The 25,554-nt window shown below is 34.5% G+C and overlaps 1 protein-coding gene across 1 annotated transcript in view; it reads right to left on the bottom strand.

Annotated features, from left to right (window-relative positions):
• Positions 1-25,554, bottom strand: part of CFAP47 (cilia and flagella associated protein 47) — a gene marked incomplete at both ends in the record, with an annotated part of 513,170 nt that overhangs the window by 20,724 nt on the left and 466,892 nt on the right. Inside the window, 3 exon segments of the mRNA XM_082682021.1 lie at positions 7,087-7,239; positions 10,591-10,685; positions 12,362-12,521. Coding sequence (XP_082538147.1) covers positions 7,087-7,239; positions 10,591-10,685; positions 12,362-12,521 — 408 coding nt within the window.

The raw sequence follows: 25,554 nt of genomic DNA, 5'->3' as shown, positions 1-25,554 counted from the left end.
GTGAGTGGAGTAGAGAAAGCAAAATGAAGAGAAGCAGAGGAAAGGATCAAATCTAGAGGCCAATATGGGGTCATGGGAGGACCAATGACGAGCTTCTCAGGAGCTGTTTGTGATCACAGACCAAACCCAACATGGTGTTTACACTCAACACGTAAACAACATGCAACAAGATGACTGGCCTGGGGGGTGAAATGGCAACCAGTGTGACACATAAATCAGCAAATCAGGCACAAAAAAAGACAATAGATTAATCAAAGAAAAACAGCCTCAAGCTACTGAACACTGGGAAATAACAGGAAGAGGCATGAATCTGTTATGCAGTTCAATGGCAAAACTACTCTCACAGAAAAAGTCCCATAGAGAGAGCGTCACCGAACTAATCTCCAGAGAGGCACAAAGAAGGCACGGACTAGGAGTTACTTAGGAAGAATAAACACAACTATAGGGGAAATTCTGTCCACACGGTATAATTTGTAGTCTTATAGAAGTGACATTTCAAAATACAGTCTAAAAATACAAGTATTATAATATCCCAGTAGGGCAACACCAATTGATTTAAATAGTACAGGTGCATAAATCCAACATATTGGATAGATGTTTTTTGAATTCCTTCACAACAGTTTGTGTCTTGTTAAATTTTGGCATCTCTGGGACTCAGCATAATACCTGGGAGCAAAGATGCTCCCTAGATTGTTGCTGAATAAAAAAGATATGAAAGCGATCAATCTTCATTAACTCAATGGTGTGTGTGAGGAGTCAGGGTGGAAAGAGAACAGAGAGGTCCTGGTATTTTCATTTAATGAGGTTTGATAGTTTTATTGGACTCTCAGGGAAAGAAGATGATGAAGATAAAGGGAAATAATGGGAAGGCAGTGGTGGGGATCCTTATTTCCTACTGATCATGTTTACATAGAGAGGCTTATTCACTCACTAGAAGGGAAAGTTATGGGAGGAAAAAAAATCTCAGCATCAATCTGCCTCCTCCATCATGATCTGCCATCCAAGGAAAAGCAACATATCTGATCCGTGAATTTGGGTGAAGAAATGAAGCATGAGCAGATGAGCAGACCCTTTTTTTTTCTTTCCCGATGTCCTGAATCCAGGATGTACACTTTCTCTTTCTTCTTCATGTGTTGGTTGTTTATTCCTATAGGGAGTCTACAACTGACTAGGTTGGGGTTAATGCACTTGATTTTGGTGGAAGGTATTAATAAGCCCAAACAAATCCAAAGTCATTTTCCAGTTCACCTTTATATAAAGGTACCTTTTGATCTCCATCTGCTTTATTTCTACATCTATTTCTCAGATGCTTATAAATTCGGATGAGGGAATACAGGGTGTAATTAATGATCACACCTAAAAAAGCCCCATCAAAGTTCAAGCCACAGAGTGGAGTGCTCTAATTTCCACCATAAGGGATTTAAGAGACTACAGGAAGTACAAAATGGCTTAAACAACATGATTCTTTTGAATTCTATATAATGTGTTGAGTAAACTATAATTAAATGACACGCGTAGGTGAAAACAGCTGGTTTGCCTTTGCATAAAGTCTAAAATAGTATTCAGACTTGTGACCAGACTTGTCCCTCCATAAAGAAATAGGTGAGAAGGAAAGGGCGAGCAGGGAGAATTACAGAGTGCATGTAAGTTGGTTACATCTTTGGAATAACAGCAGTGAAAGGAATCCAGTTATTACCAGATGCTTTTAAGGAACTCAGAAAAGAGAGAGGTCAACTGATTTATTAAATATTCAGAGAAAAGACACTAAGACAGAGAAAAACATTAAAGTTGAGAGGGGACTGAACAAACGTACTTCTGTATAGCAAGACATGCTTCAGAACAGAAATAAACGTTCACCAATTAAAATGTCTTTTTCCAAAAAATAGATAGCTTCTCGCGTTCGGTGGTACTGAGCAGAGAAAAAGCTATTTTAGAGAGAATGATGGGAAGAGATAAGCCTGCAAGCCTTCCAAATAGTAATTTTCAATAGTAAGCATTACTTTTCATCATGAAAAGTAATGAAGCAGTAAAATATGAACCATATCAAAAGGTGTATTTTCAAGAGCTATTTGAGAGAGACTGTTTTCCTAACATGCCTTTCAAACCTCTCAAAATGATGTTGGCAGCTTCCTTATAGACCCTGCTTATCTAGGAGGAAGCGGATTTTTTTCAGGTAATAAGATTTAATCAATTTCTATTATCAGAATTATAATTTCTTTAGCTTGCAACCTGACAAGAGTACAATTTAAGCAATTTAAAGTAGCAAGAACATAGTAAGATGAGTCCTGGATACAAGCATTTCTTTACCTTCCTTTCCACTTCATGTCATAGAAGCATCAACATTTTCCCTTCAACAGGATAGATTTCAAATAAAAATCAAGGCTTGAACACTAAACTATTAATATTCACTGAAGCGGACTTCCCTGGTAGTGCAGTGGTTAAGAATCCACCTTCCAATGAAGGAGACATGGGTTCGAGTCCTGGTCCGGGAAGATCCCACATGCCGCAGAACATCTAAGCCTGTGCGTCCCAACTACTAAGCCTGTGCTCTAGAGCCCGTGAGCCACGACTACTGAGCCAGCAAACCACAACTACTGAAGCCCACGCACCTAGAGCTCGTGCTCTGCAACAAGAGAAACCACCGCAGTGAGAAGCCTGTGCACCACAACAAAGAGTTGCCTCCGCTCGCCACAACTAGAGAAAGCCCGCGTACAGCAACAAAGACCCAATGCAGACATAAATAAATAAATAAATTTATTTATTTTAAAAAAAGAATAAAGAACCCCCCCTTAAAAAAATTCACTGAAGCATAGTAGGATGACACACAAAACAATGGTTTCACTTCAGAAAGAAACTGGACATTCACTGGGGTACAATTATTATAGGTTGGCTGCTTACTAAAATTATTTTCTATTTTAATAAGAAAGCACTTACATTTATTTATCACTGGAAATTGGAAGTTGTATTACACATCTGAATTCTGAGGTTAATCTACACTAATATTCTTATCCCTGGTATGTATAAACAATCAGAATTTTCTTTGAGTATTGTCTATCAGTTGAAGCAAAGAAAGCCAACAGAATTTCATTTAATTAAAGATTACATTTCCTACATTTGTCTAATGTCACTACATGATTCACTAAGGTAAAATCTATATCCAATTTATAATAACTTTTTTGAGATAAATGGAAATGCTTTGTATCAGTCTGATTCCATTATTAATGGATAGTTCTTTGAAATAGAGAATAACTGAAAAGGCACTGAAATGGAAAATTTCCCTCTCCTCATATAAATTTATTTCACTTTTTATAAATTTAAGCAGTTCATGATTACACTGGCATTTTGCAATGACAAAACTAAAATTCAACCAAAGGGAAAAAATAAGTTAATATAATTAAGAATTAAATATCTCATTGTGCAACCTAGTAACTGCATTACTATCTCCAACTCTCACATACTTCATACTATCTATAACTAGCCAGTAAATAAAAAGAACACAGTTAGGGTGAACTAATATTTTTGGAATTCCAAAGACCTTTTGAAATACATTGGATACATATAACATAGATACTCATTTCATAATTCCATCTCCAGCTTTTCAAATATTGCCTTGCAAATTTTATAGTGAAAGTGTGTAGGGGAGATTATTCTGACATTTTTGTAATTCATTTAAGAAATATTTATTATTTCTAGTTCCTCTTCTACATTTACTCTCAGAATGTTTATTTGCAAATAATAGAACCCCAGTTTGAATAATCTTTTTTGGAAGACACCAAGGGTTTCATGAAGCAAATGGAAGTGTTGATTAAGTGTGATGGAGCCATGTGTATAAGTCAGTGAGCAGGCAGAGAAAGGAGACCTGCAAAGAGAGGAGAAAGCAGGCCTGCATAGAAAAGCAGAGAAATAAATATTCCCTAGCTCTACATATTATAGCTTCAGCAAATAAAGATAAACAGGCTAGAATGACAGTAGGGAACAAATGGTGAATGTAATTCAAGATTATTTTATATAGATTGAATCACGTCAAAAACATTTTAGTAGGGCTTCCCTGGTGGCGCAGTGGTTGAGAGTCTGCCTGCCGTTGCAGGGGACACGGGTTCGTGCCCCGGTCCGGGAAGATCCCACATGCCGCGGAGCGGCTAGGCTCGTGAGCCATGGCCACTGAGCCTGCGCGTCCGGAGCCTGTGCTCCGCCACGGGAGAGGCCACAGCAGTGAGAGGCCCACTTACCGCAAAAAAACAAAACAAAACAAAAGCATTTTAGTAGGTAAAAGTGATCAAATATCATTTCATACGGAATAGATATTTTTATAGGTGAAAAATTGATGGGTATTGGTACTTTTATATGTCGCAAAGTCATTTTTTATTCAGCAAGCAATGTGTAAACACTACTACTGAAAAAAAGAGCAACAGGATAAAACAGGGTACAAAGTAAAATAGAAGAGAGTGTGATAATAAAGGGAAAGCTGAAACAACTCTGTTTATTGATTGGCCACTTTGTACCGGGCATTATACCTTATGCTAGGGAACCTCTTAGAAAGTTTTTCCCTTGTAAAAGTTTTTGATTTCTACAGGGCTTTAGAAGATAAAGCAATTAGGTTAGGCCTGATGCCAATATGAACAGCTCAGAACCTACTATTTCATCTTTAGGTTTTAAATCTAAAGTATTTGTTAAAACGGTTTTAAAAAATAGTCAGGGGCTTCCCTGGTGGCGCAGTGGTTGAGAGTCGCCTGCCGATGCAGGGGACACGGGTTCATGCCCCGGTCCGGGAAGATCCCACATGCCGCGGAGCGGCTGGGCCCGTGAGCCTTGGCCGCTGAGCCTGCGCGTCGGAGCCTGTGCTCCGCAACAGGAGAGGCCACAACAGTGAGAGGCCCGCATACCACAAAAAAAAAAAAAAAAAAAAAAAAAGTCAGGCCTGGATTCATGCATTATCCCTTCCACTGCTGCATTGTAGGACCCTGGATAAGTCACTAAACTTCTTTTACTTAGATTTCCTCACTTGTAAAATAAAAATACAGGGATACTATGTGCTTCATAGGGTTTCTTTGATGATAAGTTCTATAATAATACAATAAATACAAAACATAAAACACTTAGCACTGTTCTTGGAAGACTAAGCGCTTAATAAATAAACTGGCATGGATACCAGAAAGGTTCTAATCTGGGTTTGGGGTATGGTAGAAGGCACAGACAGAGTGACAATACTTTATATCAGATAGGTGGCTGAGAGAACTGGAGAATGGAGGGTGGTGCTCGGTTCACAGCAACAGCGGCTGTGCAGAGCCAGCCAGTTAAACCTGGATCCTCATCTCAGTAGGCGATTTGAGATGTTGACCAGAAACTGACTGGAACTCTATCCTACAGAGTGGGGAGACCAGTCTGATGGTAGGAGAGGGATAGGGGTATGTGTGAATTTCCATGCCCAGAAAACACTTGATGTATAATAGGTCCTCATTAAGTACTTTCGGATGGACTGATGATAGATTTTAACAGTTCACAGCAAATAAAATATGGCAGAGACTGCTAATTGTCTCCCCAATATTTACTTTCTCTCTTTTCCTCTTTTTTCATAATAGAATGTCCCCCAGTTTTATCTGGGTCTGTCAAGAGGCATTTCCCAGCCTCAAGTGCAGCTAGGTGTGCCCATATGACTGAGGTCTCACCAGTGGGATAGAAGTAGAAATCACATATGCGTCTTCAGGTCATGGCTTTAAAGGGAACCAGCTTGCTCTTCACTGTGGACATGACTGTAGAACTGATCATGCAGAGGAGGACAACTTAGTGGATGGTGGAGCAACAAGAGAAAAGGAACCTGAATCCCTGATAATCTTGAGGGGCAGAGGCACTGTACTGCCTAAACCATGCACAAGTCCAGGCTTACATGTGAAAGAGAAATACGCCTGTCTTGTTTGTCACTGTTAATTGGTCTTAGTTAAAATAACTGGTTAAATTCCTAACATGTTTCCATCACTCAAGTATGGCCGGAAGTATGAGAGGGTATATATCAAGTTTATTATATCCTAACACCATCTGAGTGGGGCTGAATTGAGTTGAGGGGCTGCTTTCCATATTACTTCAGGAATTTCTTGAACCATTTAAAATGAGCATTTATAACTTAGTAGAAATAGCTGCTATTATAAAATATTAAAAACTATTTTACTATCTCTTGTATATCCTCTCTATACTCTTGTATACTCTCTCTCTCTTCAGTTATACCTCATTTACATTCTCTTATCACTGAAATAATTAGATTAGACACAGAGATGATAGTAGTGAGATTAAAGTAAAAAACTATACATATAAATGAGAAAACTAGAGAAGATATTTTGTTTCTGCAAGGAATTTCATACTTAATTTTGTGGTTAATTTGCTTTTTAAATAATACATAAACATAGATTTCTCCCCTTGATTCTAATAAAACACTGCTATGGAAATTTCCCTTTCAGTGTGAATAGGAGCATTCTACTTTAGTTCATCTGGGAAATAGCTGAAAAATAAAGTTTGCATCATTGAGATTTGATTTTGCCAGACCATAATATTAACTTTTTGAAAAGTCTTATTTAAGGTTCTAAATGTCAGAGGGGTAGTTGTACAAAATATATGTCAATTTATTGATTTATGTCAATTTTTATTGACATAAATTTTATCTAATTTATGTCAATTTTTCTATTTCTTTAAATAAGAAACATTTTATTCAAGGTTCTGCTTCCAAGTTTAAAGCTGAAGCCATGGCTTCAATCTTATTCCTTAAATCAGAAAAAGAGAGTAAAGGAAGAAATTAAAGTTGAAGGAAAATGAAAATTACAGTTACTGTAACTTTTTCTTTCCTCACTGATGACAAAATCACAACCTATTTTTATAAATCCACTGATAACCATAATTATTGTCACTTTGGAGAAAACTACTATGTGAAGAGAACAAACATAAGCGAACACTCATTGGACACTATTTTAATGATATTGTATGTGAAAAATAAATGGGAATGGATTTTCATGCAACTGAGTAATCAGCAACCTGAAATTTAAGGAAAATTGAGTTTTTATTTATTATAATTTTTTATACCCATGACTGTGGTTCTCTTACCTTTGATATCTTCATAAGAATCATATGATTTTCTTTTTGGAATCACTACAAAGTCTGTCAGATCTAAGATAGGATTTTGTCCCCAAAAATCTCCATCCAATGTGACTTCCACCTCCTCTTCTACCCACTTCCTGGACTGACATTTTATGACAACTACAGGAGAGAAATACTTTCAGTTAATTTGACTATTGGGTTATATGATTGTTCTTGAGATAGAAAAAATGAATTATGTTATGAAAAATAAAAGTTCCTTTGGCATACTTTGACACGTCATTGCATCTGGTATTAACACACATACACTCATCCAGTATCAACATACATTGACATTTTGGAAGCAACATGAATATTAAATAATATGTAAAAATAGCATGACAAGAGATAAATCTAGAAGATACACACCAAAGTATAGAAGATTACATTAGGATGTAGAAATGTGATTCAGGGACTGGATTTTTCAGCTAGCTGTATACTCATTGTGGTAAATACCAAACTTTACTTATATAAAAATACTACAGCAAATACCTTCAAATAATTAAAAAAATAAGTTTATTTTATAATAACACTTATAAAATATATTTTATTAAAGTATCTCCTAAACCAAAAATATTAGTTTATTTACATGCACCTTAAAATTCACTTAAATTAAGTAAAATATTTTGATTTCCATTTGTGAATTGCTTTTAAATTTACAAAATACACTATTTAGTAATTAAAAATTGTAACGAATTATTTTAAGTTAATATTAAAATGTTATTACATATTAATTTAGCATACAGCACTAAAACATTAAATATATAACTTTACATATTTCTATATATATATAATTCCAACATTTTCTTATATAAAGTGCAGAAGTTGTTAATGATCTTGTGAGCAACCAAAATATTATGTCTATATCAACTACTAATTATATAAAGGAATATTAATATATTGGCATTAGCTGTATAATATTATGGGGCCATGTATGCTAGAGTCCATATTTAAGAATATTATTTCTCCAAAATATATTAACTGTTATATTTTTATCAGTTCAGATGCACATAGGACATAAATTGAATATGAGATAAAAAGGGAGTCATAATACTAAAAAAGCTTTGAAATGGATTACACTATGCTTTCGTGGCATCAATAATATTGATAATATGTTCATCTGAACAGCAAGATTGGATAATGTCCTCAGATTTATGTGTTTTCACAGTATAGACCACATTTATAGTAAAGAAATGTTTAAAATAAATTTATTTTAATTCTTAAATTTACAGGTTAATACTGAACATTTTGGACTTAGAATATGTGAAATGTACAACAAGGGTACAAAGTTAGATGTAAATTAAGTGGGTTGAAATGGCTGAGGAAAATGTACAAGCTTTTCTGGTTATAATTAGCTTCAGTCCTAAAGCATTAAATTGGAAATTAGTGTGATCAAAGTTACAATTAGTATCATGTCATTGGTCTTGTCCTGTAAGTCCTTAGGAAATTACTGCCCTAGCAATGCCAGGATTACTAAACCACAATGGATTCACATTCCATTGTCTTTACACTGTGATAGGGAGTACAGTCCTTTTCTAATTATCTACCCCCAAAGGACAGGAGAAAAAGTGGTTCACAGAGCAACAAAAGTACCCTGGGCTTGAGAATAACCTGGGTTATAGATACATAGAAAAAAAAAGAAACAACAAACATTGATGGTGACACAGTTGAGCAGGGAAAGCAATGGGTTATTTCTGATGTGCTCTTAAGAATGAAGAATGGACTGTACTGAAAGTAAATAATATTTACGTATAAAATCATACCCATCTGTTTCTCAAGGGCATTTGTAGAGAAAAAGAATTACTAGAATAGGTTTTAGACTTTTGGTAAAATGATTTAATAACTAGTACACAGTCTGTTCAGAACACAGATGTTACTACTTGGTTGTGCTAATGTAACACAGGCTATTTACAGAACTCACATTTACTTTAAAAATCTAATAATTATGAAAAGAAGTGACTTGATAGAAAATTTCTATGTTTCTGGAGCATATTTAACCTTTGAAGAAAACTGTGCAAGAAATTTGTATTTTCTCATAGGTTTTATTTTAGACTTTAAAAAATCTGCTTTAAGTCTTTAATCTGGGGAAAAAACAAGCAGTGTCTGGGGTAGACATGAGCAACACTGCTGTTAGAATCCCAACAGAGTAATGTCTAGGCTGTATTACATCACTTTGATCAGAAGACTATTATAAATTTTAAACTGTTCAGCTCTTTGGAAAGTATAAAAACAACTATGTTTTGAAGGAAATAAAAAAAAAGCATTTTGACATGTTTTTGAAGCATTCTGAAGATAATTTAGTATATATGAAATATTTATGTGTTGATAATTTTTTGTTGTTGATAATTTTTTAACTCAAGAGTAAAAATATTTCAAGTAAAACAAATGACATTTATTGTCAAAGGTACTGTTAGTTATGTGGATTTTCACTCCAGTTAAAATTAAACTACACAAGAAAATATATAATCTTGGCCTTCCTTTATAACCAGTGTCTCTGGGGAAATGCTGTTATTCACAAGCAAAACTGACTATTTTCTCTTCTAAGTGTGGTGACATAATTTGTATCAGTAAAGACTAGCTCTTTTTCACTAGCAAAGATTGGTATTGGAGGGAGAAGAAAAATTCAAAATTTCAAGACTTCTTTTAGCTTATCTGTGTTGCTCAAGGTGGAGATCAAAAATAGATATCCCTTTGCTGTGCAATTCAGTGATTCTTAGTTATGAAAAACTATGCCTAGAGCCTGGTAAGAGGCTGGGATACTAAATTTCACCTTATGGTTATCTAAGAGGAGTTGTGATTCTTACGCTGACCCTGGGAACAAAACGGGAAAATAAAAGTATGCAGAAGAAGTGAGAAGAGTGTTGGGGAAAGAGAACATACAGAAACTTGAGAGAAGCCTGGAGTATGTGGAGAAAAAAAAGGGTCATTGAGGGAAAAAAAGGCATTTTAAGAGTAGGGATTTTACGTTGCATGTGTGGTGGCCAAGCCCACCTCCCTAAAATCTGTAGTACATTCTGACTGGTTTTTGGAGAACACCATAAAAGTTTTGTATCTGGGACAACTAATAGAGGAATCATTGCCCCCATGAGTTACACAGAAGCTGGAATATGGTGATTAAATGTGATCCAAGAACCCCAGTACCCAGGAATCTTACAGATCTAGCACAGGGCTCTGAGCATATCAAAGAATATGAAATAAAGGGGTCTGAATTTAATGTTATTTCAATCTTAGTTGATTTGTAGGTTTTACCAACAAGGAAGACAACAGGAAATGGTATGGTTTTGTGGAAAGATCATTGGACTTATTGTTAAGAGACAAGATTCAGTCCTAGCATTTCCACCAATAGGGCTAGGTCACTTTACAACCTACTTTCTCTGGACCTGGATTTTCTTACTTGTACAAAGAAGAGATGGGATTAGAAGGCCTCTAAGATACCTAAAATCCTGGTGTTCTCTGACTCTAAGATATACCTACCTTGGGGGAATTTAGGATGTGGTGCCTGTGGGAATCCAAGAATAGGGTATATCCAGCATATTCCTGGGATTTCTTCACTGTCTATCCCCAAAGCTCTAATTAGAAATTAAATTATTAAGAGTGAACAAAAGCATAAACACTTTCAATATTAGCATGAAATGACATATTTTTTAGTAACCTAATGGTGTTTTAGCAAAGCTTGTGAATTTAAACTTTGGCAGAGAAAAACTAAGTATGAAATACAAAACATTTTCTGCAAATGTTGATTTTATAACCATTTCAAACCAAACCCTGGTAAACTGTCACAAAGAAAAATGTAATACAACCATTGTAAGATGCAAGTTAAAACTGAAGAACTTTTTTCTCTACATTCAAAGGTTAGTACAGCAGTTGGCCCTCCATATCTGTGGGTTCCGAATCCACAGATTCAACCAACTGTGAAATTAAAATATTAAAAAAAAAAAAAAAGAAATTCCAGAAAGTTCCAAAAAGCAAAACTTGTATTTACATAGCATTTACATTATATTAGGAATTATAAGTAATGTAGAGGTGATTTAAAGTATATGGGAGGATGTGCATAGGTTATATGCAAATACTATGCCATTTTATATAATGGACTTGAGCAACCATGGATATTGGTATCTGCAGGGGTCCTGGAATCGATACCCCATGGATTCTGAGGGATGACTGTATTGGTATTTACTGATGTGACTAAACTGATTAATCAGAAGTAATACAGTTTCCATATTATGTTCTAAACTGGATGGGCAAAGCACAAAACACAAAAAATACCATTAAGTACAGGACTTCAGAAAGTTATCAGTAATTTACTTTTGGAGGCTACCAGTTAAAAGAAAAAGGGCATTTGTAAAATTATTCTACGTCCATCATACACCATCAGGAGAAAAGCAATACTAGAAAATGATTCTGGTCGTTGTTGAAAACAGGCTTTTCTTATGAAAAATGGAACATAAGACACGACAGGCAGGACCAGCTTCATGGGCATGTGACGTATGCAAGAACTCCACACTTGGAATTGCTCATGTTTGTTTAATGTCTTGAAATTCTTAATACTTTTTGAACAAGGGCCTCCTCATTTTCATTTTACCCAGATCACGTCGGCAGTCTTGATTGCAGGAGTGGTAAAAAGCATGGGAGAATGGACTCTGAGCCCACAGGAAAGAATTTTCTGAATGTGAAGAAGAAATATGCACATATAGGACAAAGTAAGAATTTCTTTTTAATTAATAAAGTTTCTAGACAAGTATTTAATTAAAATTATAAAAGCAGAGAAAACATTTAAATTTTGCATCATCACTGGAATCTGCTTAAATTTCAGCGAAGCAAAGAGGGGACAAGTAACCTGCATTCTGGCAACGACAGCACACCCTAGTCATGGCAGTATCTCATCAGGACGTCATATACCTGGCACAGTGCCATCACTTGGTGAACACGAGCATCAGAAGTCCTATGCTTTGCCCAGACAAGCTGTTCCAGGTTGTTCTCTAGATACAGACTCAAAAAGGAGTCCCTTTGCATGTATCTGACTATGATTCACTGATACGATACTTAGATTGACTTGTTCCTCACTCTGAACTTCAAATCAGCAACGATATATACAACCCCATATATCAAATATATTTTCCCCCTCTGACCATGTAAATTTGAACACTTCATGAACTTCCCATTGCATAACATATAAAAGAAACCGATCATATCAATGCCAGTCAAAATGAAATCATGTTCCTTCAATGTGCTATGTAAATGTTACCTTTTCACCTCTGTGTGCAATTCTTTAAAATTGTCAACAGGCCACCTTTCTCCACTTGCCTTCTTCATTTGAACAATGACCATTGTTTTTTGTAATTTCATAACCTGGGGCACAAATAACACCTGGATATCTACAGTCCCTTTAGGAGGCAATGCAATTCCTGTAAAAAAGAAAAACACACACACAAAAATAAGTTTTAATGTGGTAAACGTTTTTAGAATATAATTTTAACCACAGAAAGTAACCTCTCCTTACTGATGACCTAAATTTTTTAAAATCACTCCTGAACAAAAAATACATTATGCTAAATTATAAGTGCACTTCACTGGCTTCACTAATTTTCCTCAAATGTCACCAAAATTCTTTAAAAAACACATTTTATCCTGAGCCAAGGAGGTTCTCCTGAAGAGGCTGGAAGAATTGAAGAAATGTTCATAGTGATGGCTTGAGTTTCCCAGAGTGATTAAAAAACCCCCATAAAACCCATGGATCTTTTCAAGTCTTACCACATTTTGCATAAGGCAAAGTACAGCAATTTCTGACCCTTTCATTTCTTTGCATATTTTTGTTCTAGACCATAACAGCTCCATGTTTCTGCTTGGAGCCCCAGAATTGCTACCAGTAAACTGTTCATTTCTTTAACTGATTCACGAAGGAAGCCAAAGCTTATTTGTGAAAGAAAGGGGCATCCACTTCAAGTTGTAAAAATCAGAAGACAGAAAAACAGACAGCAATTTCTTGTGTTCTAGTGAATTCGAATTTTTCAACCTTTGCTTTGAATAAGTACCACCTGCGAAAAACTTGTTAGACATGGAGCTTGCTAAGGCCCAACTACAGAGATTCTGATTTGTTCAGTCTGGGCTGGGACCTCAAAGCTGCGTACTTAAGTAGCAGCTCATGAGATCCAGAAGCAGGTGATCATGAGACCATACTTAGAAAAAAACCCTCTATCTACTGGACGAGTAGTGAGCTTCTAGCCATTTGTAACAGTGAAGATTTCCAAGTGATCGGTGTCTTCCTTTATTTTGAAGAGTAACACTCTTTACAAGAAAATGGGATTACTGACTATATTTTAAAAATTCTTTGTTATAAGATTGATGATATTCAAAGTCATTTTGTCTCAGATGAGAATACTGTACTAAACTATTAAGAACATCAAGAAAGAAAATAGAAAATGGCCCCTCTGCAAAATATCCCAACTCAAAATTCTTATAAATTTTCAAATTTTAAAGTTTATTCCTTCAGGAAATGAAAATTTTCTAAGGTGTACTGTCATACTTAACAATAACTAGTAATTAATATGATTACGAGTTAATATTTATTCACTACTGATTCTATGCCAGGCTCTGTGCTAAGTATTTTTCACACAATTATCTCATTTCATTCTCAGAAAATCGCCATAAACAAGTGTTATTATGTTTCTCATTTTAGAGATGGAGATACTGAGACAATTTGGTTAAACAACTTGCCCAACGTCCCAATGAAAGATCATGTTGTTTACTAAGATATCTGAAAAATTTCTATCTTCAATTTTGCCTTTATGAGTTCTGTATTTTCAACGAATCACTGCATTCAAATAAGTAAAAACAGCAAGAGCCAGAATAAAATAGGATAAAGAGCTGGAATATGATAAAAAAAAAAGCAGAGCTGAGTCAAATAAACCATACATTGCATCTCCAAGGAAAAGTTTAGAAATGATCATTTACCCTTACAAAAGTGTATTACCACTAAAAATAGATTATATTATAACTAAAAATAAGCCCAGACATTTAGATGGTGTAAGGAGTCAAGACAAAGATACAAAAGGGTACTTCATTGCTAACATCATGCTTTCTTATAATATTTGAAATGAAAGATAATGCTATAACCAATAAGCTCATTTAATTAAAAATCTAGCAGGCTATTTGTGGCTGTAACTTTTTACCAGTCTACAAATAGAACTATAGTTCCCTATTGAATTCACCATACATTTCTTTAACTACTATTACATGCTTAAATAGTAAGTCACTGCAATGTTAATAAACTTCCAAGAAATCACTGAAACTTAGCAATGAAAAGAACTTTGAGAATTTATCAAATTCATTTCATGTCTCACAAATATTTTATATTTTCTGTGGTTTTCCCATCGTCCTTTGCAACACTTTGAGTAGAGACAGAAAAGTCGTCCACACTTCTATCTTATAAAGAATCTAACCTATGTTTTCTTCTAATATCTATATATTTTCATCCTTATAGTTAAATACTCAATCCACTTGTAATTTATCCATATGTAAGGAATGAAGAATGTATCCAATGTTGTTGATTTTCTATATGAGACTAATTATCCAAAAACCACTTATTTAAAAGTTCAATGATTTGAAATGCCACCTACACGGCATTTCCTTATATATTTTGGTCTTTTTCTGGAGTCCCTAGATTCCTCTTCATGTGTAAGTACCACACTGTTTTAATTATAGATGCTTTATTTTCTACTAGAACTGTCTCCTCCCCCAGCTCATTTTTTTAAAAGAATTTTTCTAAATTTGGAATGAACAGTTAGCTCCAAGAAGGGGATGGCCTGGCAAATAGTTCTTTTAATGGGATTGCCCCACATTTACGCTTTAGGGATCACTGACATTTTTGTCCATTCAAGATCTATTCAAGAGCAAGGCTATGGCCTTTATTTTTCTCACTTGAGCATTATATTAGGTGCTTCTAGGTTCTTGGAATAGGTTTTCAGCCAGTGTTAGTGTTCAGTGTTGCTGGAGGCTCATTTCAGCATCTTCATATGTGTTTAGCAGGAAGCTGGGAGAAACCACATCAGTTGTTTCTATCTTCTGACTGGGAAATGTAGCTAGTGTGATGATTACTAAATCTATTAGGTTAAACAATCTAGTAAAACATATTCTAAACTCAAAACATTTTCTAAGCTTATCTTTTTCTGTTTTACTCCATTTCCATATAGTAACTACACAAAGTAACTACAGATGTATTTACTTTTTTCTATTACAGTTACCATTCGGGGATTCAAAATGCTAATAAGTATCTGGGGGAAATATGCACATTTTATTTTACATAATTGATTTTAGGTACTTATATAGTTTATGAGAGAAGTATACATTATTTATATAATTTTGAGACCTGATAATATGTCATATTTAGCATCTGAGAAATATTAAAAAGAGTGGCATTCAATGTATTATTATTATTGTTATTTTGCTTTTGAAATCTGCTATGGCCTAGCTGCACTTAATATTCAAATTTTATTCAGTGTATTCTAATACTGCTATTTTGACTGCTCTTTTGATCAAATGTAATAGAAATATTTATGCACTGATCTCCAATTTGAAATATAGAAATTGTACAATACTTTAATGGAATGAGGTTACTTGCCTTCTTAGAAGAAAATCTTCTCAAGAGCATAAAGTGAGCATAATACTCATTTTAGTAATGAAAATATTTCATTTGGAGAGATTAATTTTTAATCACTTTAGTGGTATTACACTACTGCTCCCCACAGCATAATTTCTAATATTTAGCATGGAATTAGAAATAGCCCATGTCAGGAAATCAGAGATACTTAAACATTCTAGCTCCCTAAGTGATGCTATTATTTTTGTTATAGTGGTTTCTTTAATTAATTTATTTATACTTTTGTCAAATGTCTATTTGTTTGTTTTAACTGAAGTACAGCTGATTTACAATATTGTGTTTCAGGTGTATACCAAAGTGATTCAGTTATACGTATATATGTGTATATATCTATATTCTTTTCTTTGATTCTATCCCATTAGTTTATTACAACATATTGATTATAGTTCCCTGTGTTATACAGTAGGACCTTGTTGTTTATCTGTTTAATATATGGTAGTGTGCATCTGTTAATCCCCTACTCCCAATTTATCCCTCCTCCATCTTCCCCTTGGTAACCATAAGTTTGTTTTCTATGTCTGTGAGTGTCTTTCTGTTTTGTAAATAAGTTCATTTGTACTATTTTTTTTAGATTCCACATATAAGTGATATCATATAATATCTGTCCTTCTCTGTCTGACTTACTTCACTTAGTACGAGAATCTTTAGGTCCATCCATGTTGCTGCTATAGTGGTTTATCTTAAATAAGAAAGCAAGCTTTTATTTCTAAAACATCAAGTCATCAAGAATGTGACTTTTCATCAACCACTTTCACACATGAAATGTGTGCACTTTCTACTTGAATACTTTATATTTTCAATAACTGATTTAATAATCTTTAAATTATCACTAAAAAATAGAACAGAATTGTTAATGTGGTAGTTTGGAGAAGAGTCCTTTCATTGGTTCTTTAGAGATATTATAGGCTGAATTATGCCCCCCTCCCCAACTCATATGTTGAAGTTCTAATTGCCAGTGTCTCAAAAGTGACTGTATTTGAAGTTGAGGACCTTTAAAGAGGTGGTTAAGTTAAAATAAGACTGTTAAGGTAGGCTCTAATCCAGTCTGACTGGTGTCCTTATAAAAAAAGGAAATTGTGACACCAAGACAGACACCAAGGATGCCCACATACAAAGGAAAGACCATGTGAGGGCACAGTGAGAAGGCAGCCAGCTACAAGCCCAATAGAGAGAGACACCTTAGAAGAAATCAAATATCTTGGTCCCTTGATTTTGAACTTCCAGCCCCCAGAACTGTGAAAAAATAAATTTATTTTGTTTAATCCACCCAGACTGGTATTTTATTATTGCAGCCCTAGCAAACTGATACATGAAATTATCTTTCCTTCTATGTTATCTCAGAGGCTGAGGCATGGGATGCCACTGAACTTGCTTAGAGACTTTCTAATTCCAGGCTCTCAAAACAGGACAGATAGAGAAATTTGACTCTGACTGCCATTTGGCTGCTATGATCATGGAAAAGCTAGGGATGAAGCAGTATTCCCATCCAACCTGTATCTTGCTGACTGAGGTGCATGTATTGAATGGAAGCATCTATTGAAGAACAAGAAGGGCATTTCAGGGATGGAATTTTCTTCATGAAGGATTAGAGACTGCTGCTGCTTTACTCCTCCATCTTTTATAGAGCGAGCTAATGTCTGAGATTTAATAAAGAACTTGTCCAAAGAAGACACCATTAAAAGGACTAGTGTACAAAAAGTGAGCACTAAGTAGAAGGTCACATTTACTCGTATAGGTCATTGGGGAATAGATACAAATCCATGCTTCTTAGAAAAAAATGTTCAGTTTGAGACATATAATGCTTTTAAAGTAGATATTTGGGATTATTCAACACAAATATGATTGCTAAGGTAAGTTTTACATCATGAACTAAGCACCTGTAAGTTAAAGTTTTATGTTTGCTTTTTTAAAAATCTAAGAATACATTAGCAAAAAATAAACAAATAAAACTTAAAGGAAATACTGATTCCAATGTAAACATTCCACTGCTGGGTCAAAAATGAGTGAAAAGTCCACTATCAGAGCCTCCTGACCAGAGACACAGTAAAGGACAGAGTTTTCTGTTATTGAAGGCCTTCAAGCACATGCTAATAACCACTGACAGTGATGACCAAGAGAAGGGTTTTGAGCTTTACATTAATATTTAGAATATCTTAATGTGCCTTCCAGTCTTAATATTCTATGGTAACATTTTTCCTTATAAATAGAAAAGATAACTAAGGTTTTAAAAATTAATGTCAGGAAATTGAATATTTTCTTGGAAAGTAATTTTAATTTCAATTAAAATAATATCCCTTATTGATCAATTACCATATCTTCCTTGTTCTCTGCACTGCTAAGTTGTGTGTCTGTGTATGTAAAATCTCTCTCTTCACCTGCAGGAATACTCTATGATATAATGTCAAGCATTTGAGATTTACAAATTTAAATCTATGCTCTGATATTCATTAGTTCTGGGAAACTGGGAAAGTTATTTAAATTTCTAAGTGAGATTTTCCTCATATGAAAAAGGAAGCATATATACATATATATATATATATATATATATATATATGAATATAATATACATACCAAGATTTTGCTATGGCAAAGGTACTATTTCAGATCCATCCAGATAATTCCATTTTGTACAGTATACATCGATTGTACACTGTTTTATTCTTTCACTTATTCATTCAGAAAATACTCTGTGCCATGCATTGTAATAAGGGATAAAATAGTGAAGAAAATAAATTCCTTGCTTTTCTGGATCATGCATTCCAGAATGTGTTGGGGGTGAGAAGTCAAACAATAAATAAAATGTATTATATGTATGGTGTTGTTAAGTAAAACAATAAAGAGTTAGAGAGTGATGTGGATGTTAATATAGGGTGGTCCAGGAAGGCCTCTCTGATAGGTGTCATTTGAGCAAAGCACCTAAGGAAGTCTGAGAAGCCTTGTAGACATCCATGGGGGGAATACTAAGATAGCAGGTGGCTATATGTGTCTGAATTTAAGGGGAAATTGAGGCTGGGGCTATCAATTTAAAAGTTGTTTGAATTCACTTGTGACTGAATGAGAGCTCATCAGGAACAAGTATGGACAGAAATGAAAAGAGAAGACAGCACCTTGGGCCTCTGGGAATTCAGGGGATAGGAACAGGGGAGAAAATGCAAAAAAGACTGAGGAGGCCTTACTAGAGAGATAGAAGGAGAATCAAGGGAGAATTGAATCCTGGAGGCCAATTGTTTCCAAAATGGTGAGAGATCAACTGTATCAAGTAGAGCTCATGAGCAAGATGAGGATGCACATAGACGATTAGATCTGGCAGTGTTACGTTACTGATGAACTTCAAAAGAGCAGAATCGGGCTTCCCTGGTGGCGCAGTGGTTGAGAGTCCGCCTGCTGATGCAGGGGACATGGGTTCGTGCCCTGGTCCGGGAAGGTCCCACATGCCGCGGAGCGGCTGGGCCCGTGAGCCATGGCAGCTGAGCCTGCACGTCCGGAGCCTGTGCTCCGCAACGGGAGAGGCCACAACAGTGAGAGGTCCGTGTACCACAAAAAAAAAAAAAAAAAAAAAAAAAGCAGAATCATCTGTAGACTGATGGGGAATAAAGTAAGATTAGCTTTTGCAATAACTTATAAGGGAAAATAATCTGAAAAAGAATCTATCTATCCATATCTATATCTATATATCTGAATCACTTTGCTGTACACCTGAAACTAACACAACATTGTAAATCAACTGTACCTCAATAAAAAAAAAAAAAAGAAAAAAAAGATAATGTATAAGAAATGAGGGCCATAAGTATAGACAACCTTTCAAGTTGTTTTGCCATAAAGAGGGATCAGAGAAATGGGATAGTACCTGGCAGGAATAAGGGGTAAAGAGATGCATGTCTTTTAACATTAAGAGGTATTATTGCATGCTTGCTATGTTGATAGGCATAATCCCACAAGAATTATTACACAGAAGACAGAGGAAAGAGCTGGAGAGCTCCACATAGTTGAGTAGGCGTGGGATTCAGTGAACAGGTAGAGGGCTGGCCATAAGAACACAAAGAGCTTTTCCAATGTAATGGGAGGAGAGGCAAGGCACATGGATGAAAATAAAATCAGGCTGGTCGAGCTAATGCGAGAACCAGACAATTAGATTCTGATTTGACTTTATATTCTTAATGAAATAGGAAGAAAGAATATCAGATGAGAGAAGGGGAGGAAATGCTGAATGTCAGTAGTAGTCATCAGGTTTCAATTCATTGCAGGAAATTTTACTAAAGGAAAAGAATGTGTCATCAAAAGTTCATCATTCACTCACAGTTTTATTTCTCTATCTCCTTTCTATCTATCCATCTCTACATCCATCAACCACTTTACCTATTGTAAAAGCCCCAAATTCTCTAAATCCTAAGAAGACATTAGTCCTCTCTCTGTTAGAATACTTATCTGTATTTCTGAAGCTAAGAAAATTGTATAAAATGACAGAAAAGAGAAATGGTACTGTAAGCCTTGGGTTCCATTTTACAAGCCCAGACCATATAAAATATTTTAATTAGTTCGATTTTCATTCTCTTCATAGAAATATTCTAGTGGTAGAAGTAGGTCTAAATTTCAGGTTATAGAGATTTTTCTGAAGGGCAGGCATCCAGGCATCTTTGCATAACAAAAGCTATAGCTTTGTGTTTTACAATAAAATCAGCAGCTTCACTGACTAGCTTAGAAATCTGCTTGCTTTATGCTAAAAATCATAATTACAAATCTGTCTGATTGGAACCTGAGCTCATTTGTGTGGAAAATTGGTCATCTGACATAATAGGAAGGGAAATTTTATAAAAAACATGAAATTATGCTCAGCTGTCAACATAATTTAATCAACATTCATGACAATTATCTGGAGACCTGGGTATGCTTTACGTCAGGCAGCAGCACACATTAAATGCCACTAAACACTGAATTCTTGAAGACATTTTCCAATTCACAAGTAGCAACGTTTAAATTGAAAAAACATTTTTTTCTGCATAAAATATTTTTACTATTCATTGCCAAACTGCATGATATATGTTAACTAAAATCAACATGAGTCTTGGGAGCATGTGTGCAAGGGTTGGGTGGAGACTGTTAAGAATTATATACCTGATTTTCCTTTGCAAATTCGGTCACATTCAATCTGTTCAATGTATCATATATTAAGTTTATTTTACAACGCTAAAGTTAAATATCAGGACTAAACTATACATTAGTCAGTGATGTATTAATTAAGACTTTTGAGTAGAACTACATAATGTGTATATTCCTTTAAATTTTACAAATTACTGCTTCATTTTATTCTCCTGCATATCCTTGGTAATTGGTGTATAACAGTCTCCATAAATGTTTCTTGAATAAATATAAGAAAAAAATAAAATAAAAAATAAAATAAAATCAACATGAGACATAGCAATTATCTCTCATAAGGAAAAAAAATACGTCTCTTTTCTAAATGCTTATTTAGCTCTAATTATTAACAATCACATAAATTATGTATATTTTATCTTTTAAAAAGTAGAGATTATAGATACCAAACATAGTGTATATCATTATCCTTCTGATTATTCTCTCTTATTATAATATGATATAATCCTTATCCATTATAAAAACATTTGAGATAATTATAAACATGCAGTTGTAAGAAATGAAAGTATGCTTTACTCAGTTATCTCCCATGGTAACATCTCGTAAAGCTATAATGCAATACAAAATCCAGAATGTTTACATTGAAATAGTGAAGATATAGAAGTTTCATCACCACAAGTATCCCTCTGGTTGACCTTTTACAGACATCCCTGCCTCCCCCACTACTCTAACCCTGAATACTACTATTCTCCATTTCTGTAATTTTGTCACATCAAGAATACTCTATGAATGGAATCATACAGTATATAAATCTGAGGGACTGGCTTTTTCACTCAGAATAATACCCTGGATATTCAATCAAGTTGTTGTACTTATCAATGCTTTGTTCGTTTCTATTGCTGAATACTACACAGCAGTATAGATATAACACCGTTTGTTTAACCATTCACACTTTGAAGGGCATCTAGGTTGTTTTCAGATTTTGGCTATTACAAATGAATCTGCTATGAACATTCATGCACATATTTTTGTATGACATAAATTTTTACTTTTCTGGGATAAATTCCCATGAGTGTAATTGTTGGATGGTAGGGTAATTGCATGTTTACTTTGATAAGAAACAACCAGTTTTCCAGAATGGCTATACCCTTTTACATTCCCACCAGCAATGTATGAGTGATCCAGTTTCTCTACATCTTTCCTAATACTTGATGTCACTATTTTTTATTTTAGCCATTCTGATAGGTTTGTAGTGAAAACTCCTTGTGTTTTTATTTTGCATTTCTCTAAAGATTAATGATGTTGAACATCTCTTCATGTGCTTATTAACGATCAGTATATTTTCAGTATAGGTGAAATGCCTATTCATATTCTTTGCCCATTTTCCAAAAATTGTATTATTAGTGAGTTTTCAGTATGTTTTATATATTCTAGATACTAACCCTTTGTCACATATGTGGTTTGCAAACATTTTCTCCCAGTTTATAGCTTTCCACTTTATCGTCTTCTCATGGGCTTTTACGGAGAAAAATATTTTAGTTTGATGTCCAATTTATTAATTTTTCCTCTTATGGAATTTTTTATTGGTTAAAAGCAAGAACTATTTGCTTAGCATTGTGTCAATTTTTGCATAAAGTCTGAGCATCCTGGCTGGAATTGCATTAAACCTATAAATCAAGTGGGATAGAACTGACATCTTTACTGTATTGAGTCTTCCAATTCATGAATAGAGTGGATCTCTCTATTTATTTAAATGTCATTTGATTTTGTCATTTTCAGCATACAAGTCCTGAACATGCTCTGTTAGATTTACTTCTAAGTAATTTATTTATTTGGAGAGATTACAAACAATATTAGATTTTAACTTTCAGTTTCCATATTTTCGTTGGTAATATATATAAATACGATTGATTCTTTGTGTGTCGTTCTTATTTACCATGACCTTGCTGAATTCACTTAATACTTCTACAAGCTTTTTTTTTTTTTTTTTTAAGATTCCTTGTGATTTTCTGGTAGATAATCATGTGATATGAAGATAAGGACAGTTCATTTCTTTCTTTCATTCTATTTGCCTTTCATTTTCTTTACTTGCCTTATTGCACTGGCTGGGACTTCCAACAGTATGATAAATGCTGAGAGTGACATCCTTGTGTTGCTCCCTATTTTAGAGAGAAAGTATTCAATGTTTCATAACTGAAGGTGACACTATATTTTCTATACTGAATGACCTGTGATTTTTTTCCTTTATTCTTTTTAAGAGAGTAGATTACATTAATGAAATTTCAAATGCTCAACCAGCCTTTACATTTGGAATAAATGCCATCTGCTCATGGGTATATTTTTTTGTTATATATTTTGATGGGTTCATTTTATTAATATTTGTTGAAGATTTTTGTGTCTAATTTCAGGAACAGTATTAGTCTGTAGCTTTCTTTAATTGTGATGTGTTTCTAGTTTTTGTATCAGGGTAATGCTGTCCTCATAGAATAAGTTGGAAGGTGTTTTCTCGCCTTCTCCATCTTGGAATAATTTGAGAAAGATTGGTGTTAATTCTTTTTTACATGTTTGGTAGAATTTGCCAGTGAGGCCATTTGGGCCTAAAGATTTCGCCTTGGAAGTTTCCCAATTATTAATTTAATTTCTTTAATAGATGACTACTCATATGATCTATTTCATCTTTGGTGGATTTTGGTAGTTTGGAATTTACGAGAAATGGATCAATTTCTCCTAAGTTGTTGAATTTATGTGTTTATAGTTGTTCATAATACTGCCTTATTTTTCTAATGTCTTAGGTTATCTGTAGTGATGTTGCCATGGGTTACTTGAACATATTTTAGGATTTTAACTGATTTACAGTGTTTTTGAGTCTATCACTTCATACAATTTTCTTAGTTGTTTAAAATGGTAATTCAATATACATACGCAACTTACTGCTTTCCATAGGTATCAATGTTTAATTTGAATGAAATGTATCAATATGTACCTTATGTTTTAAAATGCACTCAGGATTTGTTTTAATCAGGTATGGTGAGACATACAGACACAGAAATGACTGTCATGAAGAAAGAAGTTTTATACTCACATATCCCTAGGAACGGGAGGCATAGCATGCCATGCAGGGACACATGGGGAATCATCAAAATTAGTCATGGGGTGAGGGAATGGCCAAGAGCTTTTACTGTGGTTTTCATGGGAAGGCTAAGCAGGTTTAGGATAGAGGGTATTTTCCTTACGATACATCATAAATTCTAGAAGATGGTGTGGTAAAGTTTTAGGATTTAGAAAGGAGTGAAAGTTGTGGTAAAAAAAAGAAAGTGGATGTACACTGCCACTGGGGATATGAATGTTGAGAATGAGGGATGACCTGGAAGAACACGTGCTCATATGGTAACAGATACAAAGAAGGATAAATACATACTTATATACTTCCTGATGAAAGAAAGATAGATGGTGGTGGTAAGATCTCACACTCGCACTATGGGGATGAGACTTTAGAGATGGAAAAGAACAGATAACTTAGCAAATATACATTACATATAAGGATTTTCTAATGGCTTGAAAATAATCCATCAATTATTCAACATTCTCTAACTACCTAAACATAGGCATATACTTTGCTATATGTAAGCTTAGCATTCTTAAAACTCAGGTCTCATAAATAACAAACTAATGCCAAATGCTGAATTTGCTAACATACTCATGAATTGAGTGCTTGTCTGCAAGACAAATGTCTCAGCGTCTGCATTTTCCTCCTATTAGTTTCTTCCTGATAAGAAGTTTTGATAAAGATTACGGTACCATTTATATTTGATAATAAGATAAATAACACTCAAAGTTGGCATCTTCTGCTGTTATCGAGGGGATAGGGATTTCAGAACATGCCCACTTGCTACAGGAAAAGAAATCAATTAGAGCTACAAGAATTCAGGAAGAATACAAGTGGCAAAAGGTAATGAATGGTTGTGCCTAGTCAAATTGGGGAAATCCTAGAATGGATATTTTCCTAAAATGCATTCACCATATTTCTCTTATGAGTTAACTGAAAAAACAGAAATCTAATCCTTTCGTAAGATTAAATTTTGACTTGTCCACAGAGCTGGTGACAGTAGAGTTTCGACTGTGTACTCATGTCCTACACATGGAGACCATGACAACTTATATCCATCTGATTTTCCTTTTAGGCTTAAATATAAATAGGGGTGTCAGCTAAAAGAAGAAGAAAAAATAACAATTTCAGTTCAGGTGTAATTGGATTTTTGACATATCAGAGCTCTGATTACATCTGACAGATGCATATTGATTTTCATTTTAAGCTCTTCTTCTCCAACACACTTGGTAATTTCTGGAATTTTTTGCTTTAAATTAAATAAAGGTTTGAAGTGATAGAAGATTTTAATTAACTTCACTGACAATGTAATACCTACTCTGGAATTGGAGTCTGATATTATATTTTTTCATACAAAATAAACATAATGAGAAATATCATATTTATGTAGCATAAAGCAGGAATTTTGTTTTTTAGAATGCACCAAACAGGTCATAAGGTATGGCTTAAAACATGTTCTCACTTGTCAGAGTCTAAGAATTAAAACAAAAATGTGAAGTCTACAAAACTGCATTGTTTCTCATAAGTGACCCAAATGTGCTAAAGCTGTCACCGCCGTTACTCTCTCTCCACACTGTATTTACAG

Source organism: Grampus griseus (assembly GCF_964374135.1).
Source record: "Grampus griseus genome assembly, chromosome: X".
NCBI lineage: Eukaryota > Metazoa > Chordata > Mammalia > Artiodactyla > Delphinidae > Grampus > Grampus griseus.
Note: the sequence above shows the minus strand (reverse complement) of the source record. Positions and strands in the feature narration are given on the sequence as shown.